Source organism: Sinocyclocheilus rhinocerous, unplaced genomic scaffold (assembly GCF_001515625.1).
Source record: "Sinocyclocheilus rhinocerous isolate Xijiao unplaced genomic scaffold, SAMN03320098_v1.1 scaffold532, whole genome shotgun sequence".
NCBI classification, from domain to species: Eukaryota; Metazoa; Chordata; class Actinopteri; order Cypriniformes; family Cyprinidae; genus Sinocyclocheilus; species Sinocyclocheilus rhinocerous.
The window spans coordinates 1,215,942-1,234,718 of record NW_015642820.1 but is presented as its reverse complement, the minus strand read 5'-3'; the positions used below and the strand labels follow the sequence as shown (position 1 = coordinate 1,234,718).

General features: G+C 36.2%; 1 protein-coding gene and 1 long non-coding RNA gene across 3 annotated transcripts in view; one reads left to right on the top strand and one right to left on the bottom strand.

Annotated features, from left to right (window-relative positions):
- LOC107756652 (uncharacterized) overlaps window positions 1-1,637 on the bottom strand; it is a 21,238-nt gene extending 19,601 nt beyond the window's left edge. Inside the window, exon 1 of the long non-coding RNA XR_001641844.1 lies at window positions 1,626-1,637. This is a non-coding gene — a long non-coding RNA (uncharacterized LOC107756652). The remainder of the gene's footprint in view (window positions 1-1,625) is intronic.
- LOC107756651 (E3 ubiquitin-protein ligase TRIM62-like) overlaps window positions 1-18,777 on the top strand; it is a 42,626-nt gene that overhangs the window by 21,952 nt on the left and 1,897 nt on the right. The window contains exons 3-6 of one of the 2 annotated variants that reach the window (XM_016573847.1): window positions 5,809-5,904; window positions 11,942-12,198; window positions 12,322-12,366; window positions 13,869-13,984. In XM_016573847.1, coding sequence (XP_016429333.1) covers window positions 5,809-5,904; window positions 11,942-12,198; window positions 12,322-12,366; window positions 13,869-13,984 — 514 coding nt within the window. The remainder of the gene's footprint in view (window positions 1-5,808; window positions 5,905-11,941; window positions 12,199-12,321; window positions 12,367-13,868; window positions 13,985-18,777) is intronic. The other variant, XM_016573848.1, reaches the window with a different exon arrangement.

The following is an 18,777-nucleotide window of genomic DNA, read 5'->3' as shown; positions in this document are numbered from 1 at the left end:
CTCAAAATTACATTTTTATTATTTTATTCCATGGCTTGAATAGACTGCTATCATTTTCTGCCACCAGATAGGCTCCGCCCACAAAAAACGTCATCACTGTTTGCAAACACTGAAATTGGTCTATACGTTACACACAATCAAGCAATAATCTAACACACACATCTGTTGTGTAAGAACACCTTCTTAGTAGTATAAGACTTCATGGGGATATACTACATTTAATTTGTTTTAAATACTTGGGAAGAATAGGTTAGTTTTGTCTGTACTTGTTTTTTGATCTTCACTTGACAGCACAAACAACTTGCAGTGATGTCTAGCAAACAGACATGTCGTGTCCTGACAAGTGATGCATGGCGATGACCAAATGACTCACACGTGGCCACTACCCTTATGATTCATGTTTGTTATATGTGGTCGAGTTGGTTTGATTGGACCCTGTTAAGGAAGGAGTGCAGATGACACATTTGCTGTCCTCTTCAGATGTGATTTACACACGAGTCATAAGCAGCCTTGCGCACCCAGGCTGTTTATTACTTCGGATCCTGCTGCCTTGCAGAATTATGACACCGGTGTGTACAAGGTTATGCCAAAGTGTCCTTGATTGTGTACCCTTCGGCCTGATGAGAACTGTGTAGCTGGATTATTTGGAAAACTATTTCCTCATGGCAACAAATTTCCATTCCATTTTGTGTCATTGAGTGATGGAGATGTTTTCCAGGAATGAAAACATGTTTGCCGTCTGATGATTCTGAGCAAGTTTCCCTGTTTTTACTCGAGGTTCATCAGTGACGTCAAACTGCTTCACTTAGAATGCATTTGATCTCAGGGGTTGAAGGGGTGCGTGAAGTATCTTGAGTACGCCTGGTGCGTTTCATTATTTATGCACCCTTGATTATCTCCTTCACTCTCATCAGTGCCAGCAGTTAGAACATATCTTTAGCTTCTAGGCAGCTGGTTGTTTAATGAATCCTTGAGGAGGTTCATAGAACGTACAATGCTGCTGAATCAAGCTCAACAGTAGGGAAGTAAAAATGGCAATTCAGAATCACAATTGCTAAAGTTTCCTAGCAATAACAAGTAAACTTTTCAAGACGGATGTTATATACTTACATAGAAGTCTGGAGAACTACACTACCCATAATCATGACGCAAAAGCCACCAGTCACAAAAGATGCTGGCCATTTCTCAATATGCCTTCTTAAAGGGTTACTCCACCCCAAAATTAAAATTTTGTCATTAATCACTTACCCCCATGTCGTTCCAAACTGTAAAAGCTTCATTTGTCTTCGTAACACAATTTAAGATATTTTGGATGAAAACCGGGAGGCTTGTGACTGTCCCATTGACTGCCAAGTAAATAACACTGTCAAGGCCCAGAAAAGTATGAAAGACATCGTCAAAATAGTCCATCTGCCGTCTCCTCCGTGTCACCGTAGCGCCATTTTGGAGAGTATCCACTAAACGCAAACTGCGTATGCTGTTCTGTGTCAGCCGCACCGCACGGAAACGCTGTTTTCGTTCAAATCAAAGCGTAAATAAATGTAGAAAACGTTTGATTTGAACAAAAACAGCATATCCGTGTGGTGCGGCTGACACATACAAATAGAACAGTATACGCAGTTTACGTTCAGTGGATACTCCCCAAATTGGTGCTACGGTGCCAGAGGAGGAGACGAATTATTAAGTAAAGTCATTATTTTTGTTTTCTTTGCGTACAAAAAGTATTCTCAGCGTTATTTACTTGGCAGTCAATGGGACAGTCACAAGCCTCCCGGTTTTCATCCAAAATATCTTAAATTGTGTTACGAAGACGAACGAAGCTTTTACGGGTTTGGAACGACATGGGGGTAAGTGATTAATGACAATTTTTATTTTAGGGTGTAACCCTTTAAGCGATATTGCGTCCCTGTGTTCTCGCTCTACGTCATCATTAACCATCAAAGTTCAATTCCAATTCTCAAGAACGCAAGTACAGAGGACACACGAAAGTGCCCGGATGTGTTCTTGAAATCGAGGATGCATTGAATGCAGACTTAAGAGAATCGAACCGTTAGAAATCCCAGAAGACGCTGCGGGCGGACGACGCACAGAAGCCTGTAAGCTTTAAACTTATCATTCTTGCTTGAGAGATTACCGCTGCAAACTAGCTTTGCCCTTTTGTTTTGCAAAATTTTAATTAAAGGGGTCATATGATGCTATTTTAAAGTAATAGAAAGGCAAATATTATAATACTTTCTCGTTTGCCGTCAGTATTCATCAAATACGCATTTACATCATTTAAACAAATCTTTGAATGGCTAATGAAAATTTAATTTCACAAACCTTGCAAACTTAGTCGAATCCAGTTGTGAGATCTTGTGAATTGTGCATGTGACCTGCATGATCACGTGTTTTCTGCGTGACTTTCGGTCCGTTATCCGCTGCCGTTTTTTCAAAGCACAATGCAAAACTGTGACATTTCATTCACTGACGTTCTTCGATCGGCAGCTTCAAAGCCGGAAGCGCATATACTTACTTTGCCGGCAACCTGCCAAAATAAAAGCCTGCTGTTTTTAAGTTCGAAAATGATGAAAATTTAAAAAAAAGTAGTAGTAAATATTAACATTTTATTTTTAATGTTCTCATATGAGAACCAGGCTGAAAAACTTATGTGCACCCCTGATTATAATCATTGATGCTGTCTGACTACACTGGATACGGCGCGACACGACACGACAAACTCCTGACAGTAAGCTGATGCCTTTTTATGACGAACTGACACAAAGTTCAAATGATTTGCAAAGGTCGCTTTGTCGTGTCCAGTATAGATAGACTTCAGGGCCATTCAAATGTCGTGCCTAAAAACGCAGGAAAAAGCCAGCCGCGCCACTTTCTCCTCCTTTCCAAAGCACTCGGGAGCTTGGGCTTTTGTGGCTTATGCCATTGCTAAGCAACCGTGACCTGCGCTCTCCACGACGACGTGGAAGTTTCAACAAAGGATAAATGGATTTCCAGCACTGAAAATTGCTTGCAGTAGCTCTTCTACTAAATTTATTTAAAAATGGGTATCTCTGTAAAGCAATCGTGTCCGGTATAGACACGGTGTCTGTCAATGAAAACGATCAGTATAAATTTAACGATCAGTGTATACTAAACATCGCACATCCTCTTTTTTTTTTTTTTTAAATAAACATCTGGACTGGTTACTAATTTCATTTCATCAACTAGGAATTACTGTTTCTATAAATGGGGGAAAAAAACGTAAAGCAATAATATAAACATGCATGTCTGTGCCAAACAGACAGTGTTCTTGTACATATGTATATTTTCGCCAAACCAAACTTTTTTTTTTTTTTTAAATAATATTTATATATTATAATTAGGGTTGTAGAGTGGCGAAAAGTTTCCGGAAACTTTTCAGAATTTTTCAGAAATTTACTGGAAATATTTCACCCCTTTGCAACCATAATTTTAATATAGTGTAGTATAGTATTGTATGGTATGTATCAAATATTCTAAACATATCTTTGAAACCTTGGTCAGTGCAAAAGTGGATATTCACTGTTGAGCTCTTACCGAAATCTGATTTGAATATGTTGCTCAAATGCAAACGCAAAGATGAGTAAAGCCAGAGTGAAATAAGTTTTAGTCTTGCAATCGGCCTTCAGTGACCTTCTTCCCCCTGCTGTGTGGGATCCTGGGGAAATGTCATGTCAAACTTCCTCTGGCCTGCTCAGATTGATATAAACGTGGGCCACCTCTGACCTCCAGTGCTCTGTGCTCTGTGCTCTCCATGCAGCTAAAACCAGCACACTTAGTCCTTTGTTCAGACATTTTGAGCATGCTAACTCGATTCGCTGGAAAAATGATTCATTTGCAGGCTCCGTGCCACAAGTTCACAGACAGGTTTTTGTTTTAAGAAGTTGTTAGTTCTCTGGATACACTTTTGAAAGGTGGAGGTAAATGACACACAAAAAATGTATGGTCTATAATGACCCAATGACCATTTGCGTTTTACTCCGTAAGTGCACCAGCTGGTTATGTTGCTTTTACTTGACGCATTAGAGATGGCTCTCATCTGTCAGGTATGCACACTGAAACCTAGCGATTTGGATGCTGGGAAGGGCATTTAGGCACTTGTCGAGTGCAAACAGCATTTCCCTGAAGTAATGAGCTATATAAAGAAAGTTATAGTTTTTTTATATTTTCAGATTTTATTATTATTATTATTATTTTGCTTTTGCTATTTTTATTAGCTGTTTTTATTAAATATTTCTATTTAGCTTTAATTTATTTTATTTCAGATTTAGTAATTTTTAAGAAAAAAAATCATTAATTAAAATGAGTTTTTCCTTTAATAAATATATTCTAATTTATTTCAGCTTTGTTTAAATTACCAAAAAAGGTTTTTAATAGTTTTAGTTTCCGTTAACAGCACTGGTCCCAAAAGCATTTTATTGCTATCTCGTTCATTTTCAATGAATCACCTGTATTAAAACAACATGACACTGGAATGTTGGATGAATATGTTTTTCAGGATAATCTAGTTTATAAAATATGTGGCCTGGCCTCATTGGTGTTAATTTCCAACTGGAACAATGAGAGCATCAGTTAGTGGTGTTTCTCAAGGCAAGCATCAAGTATTACTCACACTTTAGCATTAGAGGTTTGTTTAAATCCCTGACCTTAAGCATTGAGCTTTGTTGTGTAACTCGTACCTCACCGTTTGCTAAGGCTACAGCTATGATTACTGCTTGAAATTATACTGCTTATTGTTGAGAGAGGTGTGCTGTTATTTACCAAGTTTTACTTGTCTGGCAAAAAAATCTTAATTTATAATTTGTTAATTTATGATTCCTTAATGTTTTTATATATTAGATATGCACAATTAATTGAAATATAATCTAAATATAACCAAAATCGTGATGATTTTTTTTATAGCCACACTGATACATAATTACAAAAATTGGTCAAATTGTGCAGCCCAATAAACAAGCAAACCTGGATTTTTTTTTTGTTTTTATGAATTTTAGATCACAGTTTTTATCAGAAATACAGTTGCAATACATATTTTCCCCCAAATTGCACAGCTCTAATATATATTAATATATGTAAATTATACGGATGAGCTCTGGCTCTGGTGTATTGTAATGGGGCTGGTGCTTTTTGCCTGTTCCTATTCTGCCTCTAGGCGAGCAAACATGGCCCGTCGTCCCGATTCTGCCACGTCCACTGCAGCACAGACCCACTTTCCCTGACACAGACCTCTCTGGAGACTCGCTGTTTATTTATTAATTTCTGCTTTTTCTCTCTTTTTTTGCCTGCAACAATAAAGCCACCTTTCTCTGTACCTTTCTTACAATTTGAAACTTCCAGTATAGATAAAAACCATTCAGGAAAGGACTGAATTCTAGTAATATAGCCTATTTCAGTCATAAACGGTTTATCAGATATCAGCACTTGGGAAGTTAAGACCAAGGGCATTAAATCAGACTTGAAGCAAATTGAAATAATTCTCATTGTTAAGGCCTTAATGGAGCTTATTTCCAGTCTGACACACCGTTTATGTCCTATATACTAAAGATAAGGATTCCAGTGCCAGAAAAGTGTGCTTTCCTATAACATCAAGCTCAGTGATTTTTATTTTAGCCGATCATGCAATGAAGGGTTGTGTGCAGCTTCAGTAACATCACATTTATTGCTGTCAGAGTTTTGGTATCTCTGTTAGGAAGGCTTTGGAAGCAGTTCAGACTAATTACTTTGGATCAGAGGTTGCCAGATTAATGGGCAATAAATGACATGATCTGTTGTGCTGTGGTTTTCTTACAGAGGGAGATGAAGGAGCAGCTGGCGACTCTACAGGACAGTGAGAAGGGTCATACGGAGGCTTTGCAGCTACTGCAGAGACAGCTCACCGAAACCAAGGTACACTCCTGTCAGTGCATGTTATTCTGAAGAGAAAAATCACCAATTTAACCTGGTGCTCCATAAAACACACAATTTTCCCGTGGGCTTCCATTAAGGGTCCAACCCTAGCCATATAACGATTGAAGTGAGTGCTGTTTGCTGATGTCATTTTAAATAATGCTCCACTCCCTTGTAATCAGAATCATATTATGATATGTAATGGGTATAGTAGTCTTTATTGCTGAATGTTTTATGCCAGAGGGTCAATTCTAGATTGATGGACCAACTGTGATTTATTGACCAGTCATCCACAAATTCAGCACCTTGATTCAAATCGCTATGACTTGATATTGAAACCACGTCTCCATTTCGTCTCTGAAACCACATCTGGAATCAGGTCTTGTGGAAATCGAAATGCAGCTGACAAACAGTTTATTCTGCTCACCGTGGCCATTACAGATTCATGGCAGGTCTCTCACTCTGTCCCCTTGCTCATTTTTCTCTCTCTCTCTCTCTCTCTCTCTCTCTGTTGACATTGAATTTCCAACAAGCAAACTGGTTTATTGAGCAGGTCTTTAATCTTGACACCTTGTTTTAATCAGTGAAAAGAGACACCACAATCAATACTGCAACATTGTCCGTCTCCCTGTTTTCTTCACCCCCTTTTTAATTATCCCGCTGTTTGGAATTGGAGATTATTGTGGAGGAAGCGCTTCCTGACACTGTGGACCTCTGGTGTTGGTCTTATTTGGTCTTATTTTGAACAGCACTGTCTGCGGTCCCACTGGTATGTTTGTTTGTGGACTCATTAGTTGACCAATAACACAGACATATTTTTATTTTTATATAGGCATTTATATATACTTTATAAAAATATACTTTTTAGGAGTATATATTTAGAGTGTTATACACTTATATATATAAATTTTAAATATATACAGGTGCATCTCAAAAAATTTTAATATCGTGAAAGTTTTTTTCTTTTTTGGTAACTTATTTCAAAAAGTGAAACTTTCATATATTCTAGATTCATTACATGTAAAGTAAAACATTTCAAAAGTTTTTTTGTTAAACAAAAAAACTTTTGAAATGTTTTACTTTACATGTAATGAATCTAGAATATATGAAATTTTCTCTTTCTGAAATAAGTTACCAAAAAAAAGAACTTTTTCATGATATTCAATTTTTTTTGAGATGCACCTGTATATATATATATATATATATATATTTAATGCAGCATCCATTTTTTTCCCCTGCCATCCTTTGGTTAGCTTTACAGTAGAACACTCTATGAACACGCAGTCAAGCACAATAAGATGCAAAAGAAAACTTAATTCAGTACTGGCGCCAGTAGTGCTTTAATTAACTAAAACCCACAAAATTATGTCAAAATAGCAGTTTTTGGTGAGTGAACTCATAAACAGTCTTAAATGGGTTAAAAAGTCCTAAATAACTGTAAAGAACTGGGAGAAAATCGGAAAAACCTTCGCAGATTAACTTTTGTAGCTTGAATATAGATTAATCTATATTCAAATTATAGTTTATGCATATACATTTTATAGTTTGTGTAGGTTGTTTTAAGTTTAATTAAATTAAAAGTTATGTTTTTCGAAGCCTATTAAATGTAAAAATTAATGGCTTTAAATTATACTGTAATGTTGAATGGCTATAATTAATATAAAAAAATGCATTTAATAAAAACAGTAGCAATATTGGCATCAATGGGACTGGCCTTCATTAAAAATAGGCTACTTAGTAAAAAGATGCCATTAAACACATATTTAAAATATACCATCTTTATGTTGTTTCTACATTAATTTGAAGATTCAATGTGGAATTATGACAATATAAATATATTAATATGTGAATAATTGCATATATTTATAAAAAATGTGTGATTAATTAGTTACATTTTTTTAATCAGTTCCTGGTTATATTGTGAGTGATTCATCAGTACAAGTTATTCCAGAGAGAAAAAAATGTTTGTCTTCATAATCTTTCATCAAATTATAATATTTTGCCTAATGTCTTTAAGGACCGATGTCACCAAGCCCTTTTTTTTTCAACCTGTCCTCTCTGACTGGTCATGTAGACCCACTGTTGACAATACAATTTATTTCTAATTTCACATTTCACAAAAATCTGTTTATTTTTACAAAAAGTTTCCTGTTGTACAGTTTCATATTGCAGAAGTAAAATGGATTGTAGGCCACATTGAATATTACATAGCAAGAATTTTCGAAGAACAAACTCCTTGTAGTCTCTCAAGTCGATTTAAACTCGACTTGTATCTCCGTGATTGCATTTTCTGGAAGCAGACCGTGTTTTCGTTTCATTGATCTCACAGATTGCATATTTATCTTGAAAGCTGATTAAACCTAAGTATCTTTCAGTTCTTTCCCAGGCTGTCTGCTGAAAATGTAGATGTTCGCATTAACCAGCCAGTCGTATCCTGTCTGAATTTATTGATGCGGTGCCTCAAGATGCTTACGAAGAGCCCGACGCTTGACATTGACATTCAGAACCATCAAGGCAAAATGCAGCCCAGACTCTCCTGTAGAGATAAGAGCTGTCACAGCACAACCTTTTGAGAAGGAGATTTATTGAGTAAACTGAATGCAATAATTAAGTGGGCTCGTTGTTTCTAAATGATAATAAAGTGGCTAATTCAGTGCTGTGTTAGACTAAAGATCATGTGAAGTTACTTTGTGATATTATTAGTGGTTCTGAGGCAAACATCAATATTATTATTATTGTTCATACTATTATTATTATTATTCAGTTTGAAGTCTGTAAGATTTTTTTCTTTTATGTTCACAAAGGCTGCATTTATTTGATCAAAAATACAGTAAAAACAGTAATATTGTAAAATATTATTACAATTTAAAATACATTTTCTAAGGAAGCTCGTTTCCACCAAATGAAAAAAAAAAAATTGCGAATTTTATTTTACAATTCAGACTTTTTTCAGATAAAATTCTGAAAAAAGTCTGAATTGTGAGAAAACATTGCAATTACCTTTTTAAAATTTTATACTGTGGTGGAAACAGGCTTCCATTGTTTTCTAATTTAATGTATTTTAAAATGTAATTTATTCCTTTGATGCAAAGCTGAATTTTCACAATCTTTTAGGCATGTGACGATATAAAATTTTCATGTTGCAATAATTGCTGAAGCTTTTATCACGGTATACGGTATTATCACGGTATCGAAATAAGTTGCAAAAATGTGTCGTCATATAACAGGTTTAACAACTTTTTTCATAGAACATAAAGAACTGAACATTTAAATACAATAAAGCAATACACAGTGTAAAAAGTCAACAAATGTTTCAAACAGATTAAAGTGCAAAAGAATTATACAGTTACAGCTTTTGATTTAATAATGTTATTAAATATTGAAATTAAAGGTTAATAAATGCTTAAGAAGAATTTTTCATTGGCAGTTTGTTAACTAATGAATTAACTAATGTTAATGTACAGTGTGTAGTATCATTACTCCAGTCTTCAGTGTCACATGCTGATTTAATGATCAAGAAACATTTATTATTATTATCATCAATGTTGAAAACCGTTGTGCTACTTTAGCATGTAGTTCGTGTCAAAAATACCTCTAGTTCATGTTAGCTCGTTTTTAACTTGTCGCTCTAGAAATAAAACATCAGATCATGCACAGACTATCCTGTCTCTTTGAATTTAAATCTATATTTATTCACACCGGCTCTTGAAAACCTCTATGCGAACACACTTGCCCGAAAAAGTGCGGGGGACGAATTTACGTGATATTAAAAGTGGGGGGGACACGTCCCCCGTGTCCCCTGCGTAATCTACGCCCCTGCCAAGGAAAGATGTGTCTTGATTAGAAGATGTCATCGCAAGCAGGCTGCTGGGAGGCCGAGTAGCTCTAGGCTCATGGCACGTGTTTACTGGCTTTAAATAGAGCCCATCCGAGACCGCGTGGCCCGTGGGGAGACCAACACCACTTCAGCATCACTAAGTCCCAATCATCCATCAGGCGACACCAGGTGGGCTGACTCAGCCGATGCAAATGACGCCAGAGAGAGACGTGATCTTAATAGGATTTCATCTTCCTGGTGGCAAGGAAATCACATTTCCCATTGGAAAGACAGAAGTGGAACAAGTCCTTTATTTCATTTGTTAGTAGGAGTAATCTTGTCATCGGTGAAGTCTGTGGTTTTTTTTCCAGTTCTTATCATAGGCGAAGAAATAAATGAAAATCTGCGGCTCGCCTTGTTTGTATGGACGGCCATTGGTGGAACGGTTTCTGTCATGCTTCGATTCGACCTTGAGATTTCAGATCTTTGATCCGTCGACTGTAACTGATGTTCTTTACACTTTAATGGAGATGATCGGCTTCCTCAGAAACGTCTCGTTTTATCTCTCTTCGACTTGTTTTCCTCTGTTTCGGTCAATGCTGAGTTTGTTGGCTAGTTTCACAATTCTCTTTTAAGTTCGGCATCGACCCCTGCTGCTTTTATCTCCATGCTCATCTGCCCGTCTGCATGTGTAATCATGTCCTTCCTATGGAGGCTGTCCTACAATAACCCAGTAGATTGAAGGAGGAGCAACCTAATGCCAATTCCACTGACTATTAGACCGTGACCCCGTCTCTAATGATGCGGCACTTTCCACTTGCTTGATAACCCACTACAATACACTGAGAGACTGCCAAAATTATCATTTTATAACAATAACTATACATAAAAATTGTAAATATATATAATCATTTAATAGGAATATAGAGACATTTAAATATAAGTACCGTGGTTTTAAAATTACATGCTTTTTTGCTGTGTCCTAACCAGATCATACTCTCTCTTAATTTGTCTTTTAACAATTTGAATCCACAGTAAGACATTATTCCGGTTTCTGAATTCTCATTTTCTTCGTCACTGGTAGCTCCATGTTCTACACTCCAGTTGTATTTTAAATATCAAATATGTCTGTAGTTTTGTCACTTCAAGCTGTATTTTATTTAGGACCCACAAATTACTTGATGGTGGAAACTCGTCATGTTATACCTGGTTAGGACAGGTCTTTTGACCATGATGTCCCTGTGTAGGTTGTCATTTACTTGAAACACTAGTCTTAGACTTCTCTAACTGCACATACCATTATCTTTGACAATTGTCAAGCACGCTATCTCACCAATACATGGGAATCACTATTGTAGATTTGATTGTCAAATTTAACTTGATGCATTAATTTTGTTTCATTTAGACACATAATAAAAGCATGATTCTTTTAGTTATTTTATCCTTTAATTGTTGCAGAAAGTTGCCTAAAAATGGGTAGTTATTTCTTTATAGTTTTGCGATTCTGGTGGAAAAAATATTGATTCAGAATGACACTATTGTAGGCAAAAGTACTGTCAGCTTGTTCCAATTATTTAAATGGATTGTTTGACAGAAGTGTTTATAATCATGAGATGGCAACGGAAGAGTAATTTTGTAAAATTTCAGTAATTTTGTGGTCAGTAGATTTTTATTTTATATTTGATTTATTTATTTTTTTGTGTGTGGAATACTATTACAATTTAAAATCAGTTTTCTGTTTATTCCTGTGATTAAAACTGAATTTTCAGCATCATTACTCCAGTCTTCAGTGTCACTCATTCTAATACACTGATTTGCTGCTCAAGAAATATTTATCATAATCATCAATGTTGGAAACGTGTTGCTTATTATTTTAGTGGAAACTTTTAATATATTTTTTTGATGAATATAAAGTTTAAAAGATCAGCATTTATTTAAAAAAAAACTTTTGTAACATTTTGTAACATTATAAATGTATTTTAATGTCACTTCTGGTCAATATCATGCATCCTTGCTGAATATCAATTTCTTAAAAAAAAAAAAAATTATTATGCTCCCCATTTGCCCTAGAGTGAAGACTTGGTCTAAAACAAACATGCTTGATTGACATCTCAATTAGTGTGTGCACAGTGGGTGGAGAAGGGTTGTTATTTGTGACTGTGTACTATTTTAATTCTAGGCTCTTAGTCTAGTCTTAAATTTCTCTTCTCTACTTCATAGTCATCAGCGAAGAGCCTTCGTGCTACAATCGGCGAAGCGTTCGAGCGACTTCACCGCTTCCTGCGGGAACGACAGAAGAGCATGCTGGAGGAGCTGGAGGCGGATACGGCGCGCACGCTGTCTGATATCGAACACAAGATCCAGCGCTACAGCCAGCAGCTCCGTGATGTCAAGGAGGGGATCCAGATCCTTCAGGAGCGACTCAGTGAGACCAGCCGTCACGAGTTCTTGGAAGGAATAGCCCTGACGTCAGACAGGTACTGAGGAGGGCATGTGACTCAGAGAGGAGTGGGTGAGCGTATGTTGAGGGTGTTTTGTATGGTAGTTTGAGATTCTCTGGTCTAAAACGTTTTGTCTTTTTTCTTGTAACCGCTGGTCAGGGAGCAAGTGATTCGTGGAGGGTATTGCTGGTGGAAGCTACCAAGGCAAGTCAGGTTATTTGACTTATGTATGTGACCATTGCCTTTTGCTGTATGTCACAGTCAGAAGAGAGATCACTGAGGAACAGGCTAGGTTAAGGTTAGTTAGGAAGTAGAAAGATTATTGAAGCCTAATCAGTAGCTTTCACAAGCTTGCAATTTGATTCCGTTTTGATCTTAATTCAGTTCAATTTTATATATATTCTATTCTATTCTCTTCTCTTCTCTCTAGAGTTGCAAAGGGGCGGAACATTTGCAACTCTAGAGAGAAGAGTAACTTTTTTGAACTTTACAAAATTTTCCAAAAAATTTCGAACTTTTCCTAAAGTTTTCAAAAAAATCCTGGAAAGTTTTCAGAAATTTACCAGAAATTTTCCACCTCTTTTCAACCTTACAGTAAACCATTCTCTCTCTCTCTCTCTCTCTCTTATATATTATGCATATAAATTATTCTCATGGTACATTATAATATTAAATGTTAAAATTAACAACTGATTTGTATACCAATTAAATTGAACATAATTTTTTATTTACAATAATATCATTGGTAATGTTTTAATGATATAAAAAAAAGTATGTTTGTTAATATAATTATAGATTTATGCTTCTACTCCAGTTTTTTTTTTTATATAAATATTCAAACGGTGGCGGTCATAAATGTTTGAATAAATTTGTCAAGGAAACAAGTTATTCAAACAAATATTGAAGAACAGGTTAGGGAAAAAATATATAAGACAAATATGTAATTTGTAATATGTAAGACATTTTTAGCAAAATGCTCTCCTCTAGAGTTCGTTTTTCTAGATAACTATCTAGCTATGGTCATTAAGTGACTTTTTTAATGTAAATGTAACGTTACATAACATTGTTTACAAACAGTTTTATTGAAGTCTTTCTGCGGTTGAAACACTGAGCGATTACATGAGACATGATACATTTTGATAAGTTGTACTGTTTCATTTAACATACTATCTGATGTTCATTCATGTTTATTTTGTGCTATTACTAGTAGTAAAGAGAAATCTGTCACTTCACAAAGAGCATCAAAGCAGTGTTTGTTGTTTGAATTTCATAATAAAAATTTGATATCAAAAATAACAAAGCTGGTTGTGATTTATTAGATGAGAGACGTGCTATAAATGCACATATCTTAGCCCTGTTAATCAGCAAAAATATTTGAAGTTTAAATTTCTGAATGGGTGAATGTAGCAGTCTTTTTATTTGGGAATGATGGGAGGGGTTAGCCATATGGGAATGTAATAACTTGATTAATGTTGCTTGAACTAATGAAAGTGATCTGCAGTGTTGCCCAGATTGACCTCACTCCCAACGGCGAATTTGAGCTGTTTGACTTTGCAGGGGCGGCACAGCTATGTAGAAAACACAGTACGATTCAAAAACGGGTGTTTGGAAACAGGATCTAGCCTTTGAGGAAGAATCGGCTTGGGGTTTGGTGGGTTGCCAGTGTTGAATTTGAATAATGCAGTTGTTGTCCTCTGTCTCTGCAGAATAAAGGGAAAGATCCACGAAACCAACCTCACCTATGAAGACTTCCCAACATCCAAATACATGGGGCCACTACAGTATACGATCTGGAAGTCTCTTTTTCTGGATATATCGCCAGGTAATGCGCCAGAACAATAGAATTGCATTTTTAATAGTAGCTATGTGTCATTGGGAAAACGACTACATCCCTCCTGGGAACACAAAATTACACTACAAATTGAGTTTATCACTGTTCTGAATGCTTATGCCCGGAAATTAAGCTCATGATAATGTTAGCATTCAGTAATCTGCACGAATATACTAGATCTAGCTTTCCCAAACTTATGAAGGAATTGCGAGGGGTTTGTGAGATTCCCATGTGAATCCTGTTTGGAAAACTTTGATCTACTATGTTTGTTTGTGTTTAGCAAATACTTCCCAGCATCTCAGCATTATCATGTGCTTATATTCCAGGCATAATCATTCAGAACAGCGATGTATTCAGCCAAGCGCACACTGCAGGACTGCAGCTCGTTGCCCTTTCTATTCAGTGCAGACACTAATTTCAATCTTGTTTGCTGTCATGTTGGAGCTCTTTTACTTCATTAATTATAGACTAGGTGGGTCAAGATTATGGTGGCTTGGTTTCATACAAGAAACTTTTAATTTGCATAGAGCCATTAGCTTCTGTCTTGTAGTTAGCAGTTGGATTGAGAGATTTGAACAAACCCAACACTGTTTGTGCTACAGACACGAATAATACCTCAAATCATGTGGTTTATTGAGGGGAAGTGTGTTAATATTTGTCCAAGAGATCAGACCAGTGTTATTTTAGTATTATTTATATTATTATTATTATAATACTTTATATTATATTTTGTTTATATTAACTTAAATATATTATATTTTAAATTGCCTTTCATTTTTTTATATTTATATTTGTTATTCCTTTGATTTTATTATTATTTTTTTTTATAATTTTGAGTTTGAGCATTTTTATTAGTTCTTTTTTTTAATATTACATTTTTTTTTTTTAATATTTAAGTTTAAATTATTTTGTTATAGTTCAGTTGTATTTTTATTTATTTCCAGCACCAAGAGCTTGTAACACTCTAAAGAGAAAGGAAAAAATGAAATCGCATCATATGACCCCTTTAAGTAAACTATTTCAGTTATTTGCCAAAGCAACGTTTCTAATCTTTGTTCATATAATATTTATATTTTATTTAATTTCAGCTATTTCAGTTTTTTCACATGTAACTTTTTTTATTATTATTTTTATTATTTGTTTTTAAATACATTGTTAACAGTAATAGCCCTTGATCAGATTGACTGTTTTTGCTTGGTGGCCACATAGACAGGGCAAAAGAAACAAAACAATTAGAGACCAGAATATCATAACCACCTTGGAACTACCCAGAACACCATAGCAACTACTCAGGACACCTTAGCAACTGAACAGCATCAACCTAGCATCATATGAGCGAGTATTAAGCACTATTACATTTTGTTCACAAAGAAATGGCTTCTCATTGAATAGCCTATTGTTATTTGTGCATCTGTTGCACATTAATATATTAATAATGTCCAAAGATCTAATACTAATCATTGTGTATGTATTAGTGCATCCAATTAGAGATGATCTAATCAACACAAACACAACCTGTGTGTTTACAGCCCTGTGAATGAGATAATACATGTCTGATTGAGCTCCGCACAAGTGGGCCATTTTAATAGCTGCGGTGAGAAGCGCTGCAGGCCTCCTCCATCTGTATTCCCCCTCAGTAGCCACCTGAGGCAGAGCATTATTTAAAATAACACAGCAGGGAATATCTCACTCTCTCAATCAATTCTCCAATTTACCAGCGTCCTTTACACTGACAGAAATAGGCAAGGGGCGACGCTCAGCCTGTCACATGAAACAAATCCAGTTCAAATCCTTCCTTCCCTTACATTCAGACATGGCTGTATATCAGCTTGTGATTACCCATGGCTTTTAACATTTTGGGAGGAGTAAAATTTACATATGTGGTTTCAACAACCAGATGCATTTACACTTGTCCAGTTTCATCTGGAATGCGGCCCAGACCACCTCCTGAAGTGGTTTGAGCGAATGCGTTTCGGAGGGCATTTACACGTGGCCTTTTCACGATCGAATAGCTATCCGAGCAGAAAAAGCGCATGAGGTGACCAGGTGTAAACAGGCCCTATAAGTTTTTTATTCTTTATCTTTATTTATTCATATATATATATTATATATTCTTCTATATACTATATATGTATCTTGAATATTTATCTTAAACACACACATATATATAGATTATATTAGGGCTGGGCAAGTTAACGCGTTATCGCATTAATGCATTAATTAATTAACGCAGACAATTATTTTATCGCGCATTAATGCAGTTTTATTATAATTATTATGATTATTATGAAAGTCCGTTGCTCACTGGCTCTGAATACACATACAGACAAACCATGGGTCACAGGAGGGGTGGGATGTTGATCAGTACTGGCTTGGGATGGGCATCATCACGCGTCTCAACCATGGAGAGCATTTGGGGTGGGTCTAAGGCTGCAGGAGCACTCACATGAACTCCCGATGAAATTATTTAGGCAAAGCATCAACATTAACAAACCACTGTTCACTCTTATTTTTAACAGAAAAGAATGCAACGTGCTCGTAATCACGACTTCGTAAGTAGGAAATAGGAAGTTTCCGATAGCACGTGAAGACAGCAGAGAAGCGGACCGACTGTGCAGACCGATCAGTGTATTACAGTACCACGAGAGCTATAGAGAGCAGACTGCTCCGTAAGCTTTCGAATCGCTCTCGCGGATATCAAACACTGATCGGTCTGCTGCCGCTTCTAGTCGAACACACCTAGTGCTGCAGGCTTATTGGCTCACTGACGCTCATGTGATTAACCCCTTAGGTATCGAAATTTGGTACTGACCGACGAGACGTTTTCCGATACTCGATGGTATCAAGGCAATTCGGTCGGTGCCTAAAAAGTATCGAACCCCTCCCAACCTGAACAGCAATATTTTTCGGGGCACTTTCTGAATCCAAAGCCGCTTACTGGTGCTTGTTTTCTTTTGCGTGACTCTGAAAGAGCGAGGACAGGCAGAGACAGATCGAAAGCTAGGCGACAGAGGTTAAATTATTTATAGGTTACCTGAAGCGCAAACTGCCAATGTGAATGAGTGGAAATGTCGACTTCCTATCCTCTGGACCGGCTTCTGGCACTGCCGTTTGTGGTGAAGGTTTTAAATAGCCAAGACAAAAATATTTAGCAAATTTCCCTCTTCGTCTCTAGTCTCTAGCAGACATGCCCATCTTTGGACCGCAGGCAAACTAGCCAGCATTGTTGCACAGTGAATGTTCCAGCCGAATTTTATAAGAACCCTAAAAATTCACTTGTAAAAAAACACTAGTGGTGTGTGCAAGGCAAAAGAATGCATGACATGCCTGATAAGTGATTGCTTCAGATAAGCATTCTTCATTTTCTCCCCATATTTCCTCATCATCTTTCTTAATCTTCATGTGGTTTCATAGCTCAATTTTCCAGAATTATATCTTGGCATCTTGCATATCGTAATGTTGCAACTGCTTGGCTCTTTTTCAGGTCCAAGCTAGTGGCATGTGTCCATTGTTTTTGTCTGTATGCAGGAGACTTGTTCTCTATCCAGGACTTGCGCTTCTCTCAGTCCATTTCTTTGGCACACTTTCCCACCACTGAACCCACAGCAAGCTGGCACCATAATGGGCATTGCAGACCATCCGCTGCAGGCATTACCAGCCAGACAGCTGCTGATGGATGGAGTTTATTTATCCTTCTTCAACAAAGTACTCAATGCCTGGCAGCAGCGCTAAAACAATGGCCAGTGCTGCAAACTTTAGACACTTTTGCTCTTGGCCTGTTCTTGTATTCTGATTGCTGGATGGATCTTAAAGTGTTTGAACACAAAGGATTGTAAGCTTTAAGTGACCTGACCGATAATGAATTAGAGGGAGTTGATAGGTTTCAGAGGAGTGTTATTTCATCATCTCGGGTAATAATTGTGTCAGCGCTTTTGATTGACAAGAATGACCTCCCCAAACACCCATTTCCGGCTGCTCATTTAGTCTTTGTGCCGCTTTTCTCTATATAGAAGTATAGTGAGATTAACCCCTTAGGTATCGAAATTTGGTACCGAACGACGAGATGTTTTTCGATACTCGATGGTATCGAGGCAATTCGGTCGGTGCCTAAAAAGTATCGAACTCGATACCCAGCCCTATAGAAGAGAGAGTAAAAAGGAAGAGGTGGAATGGGATATTTAGGTAAAAACCCACAAAGCACATGCACTAACCGCTAGACCACTGTGACCTTTTTGTCTTCTATGGATGTCCACATATAGACACCCAAAGGCAAACTATATCTTTCTAAACTCCTAATAAATCCCCTTTAGGGAATCGATCAGATCAATACATTAGACCAGTAACAAAAGAGCAATTTGATTTGTTAAGGAACAATTAATGATTTGATGACAATAGTTGAATTATTGAAAATTTTATTCACACACAAGGTGGAGTAAATGCTTTAGTAAATGATTGTGGAGTAAATGCTTTATGGAGGTATTAAAGTCATAGAAAATTATATTAATGTTTAATTGTCAATTAATATAAAAGGTCTACTTATTTGTTATTCATTTTTAATTTTATAATTATTTAATTAATTAAATATATTTTCAAAATAGTTGTACGTTTTTTAGAAATTTATTTATTTATTCTTAGTTTTTATTATTTATTTTCTTTTTATAGATATTTTTACTTTTTATTTTATATTTAAATTTTTAATCGTTGTTTTTCTATTAATTCTTATTTTTTTATATATTTATTCATTTAATTTTTATATTTATTGATTTTTTTATGTATTTTTTACA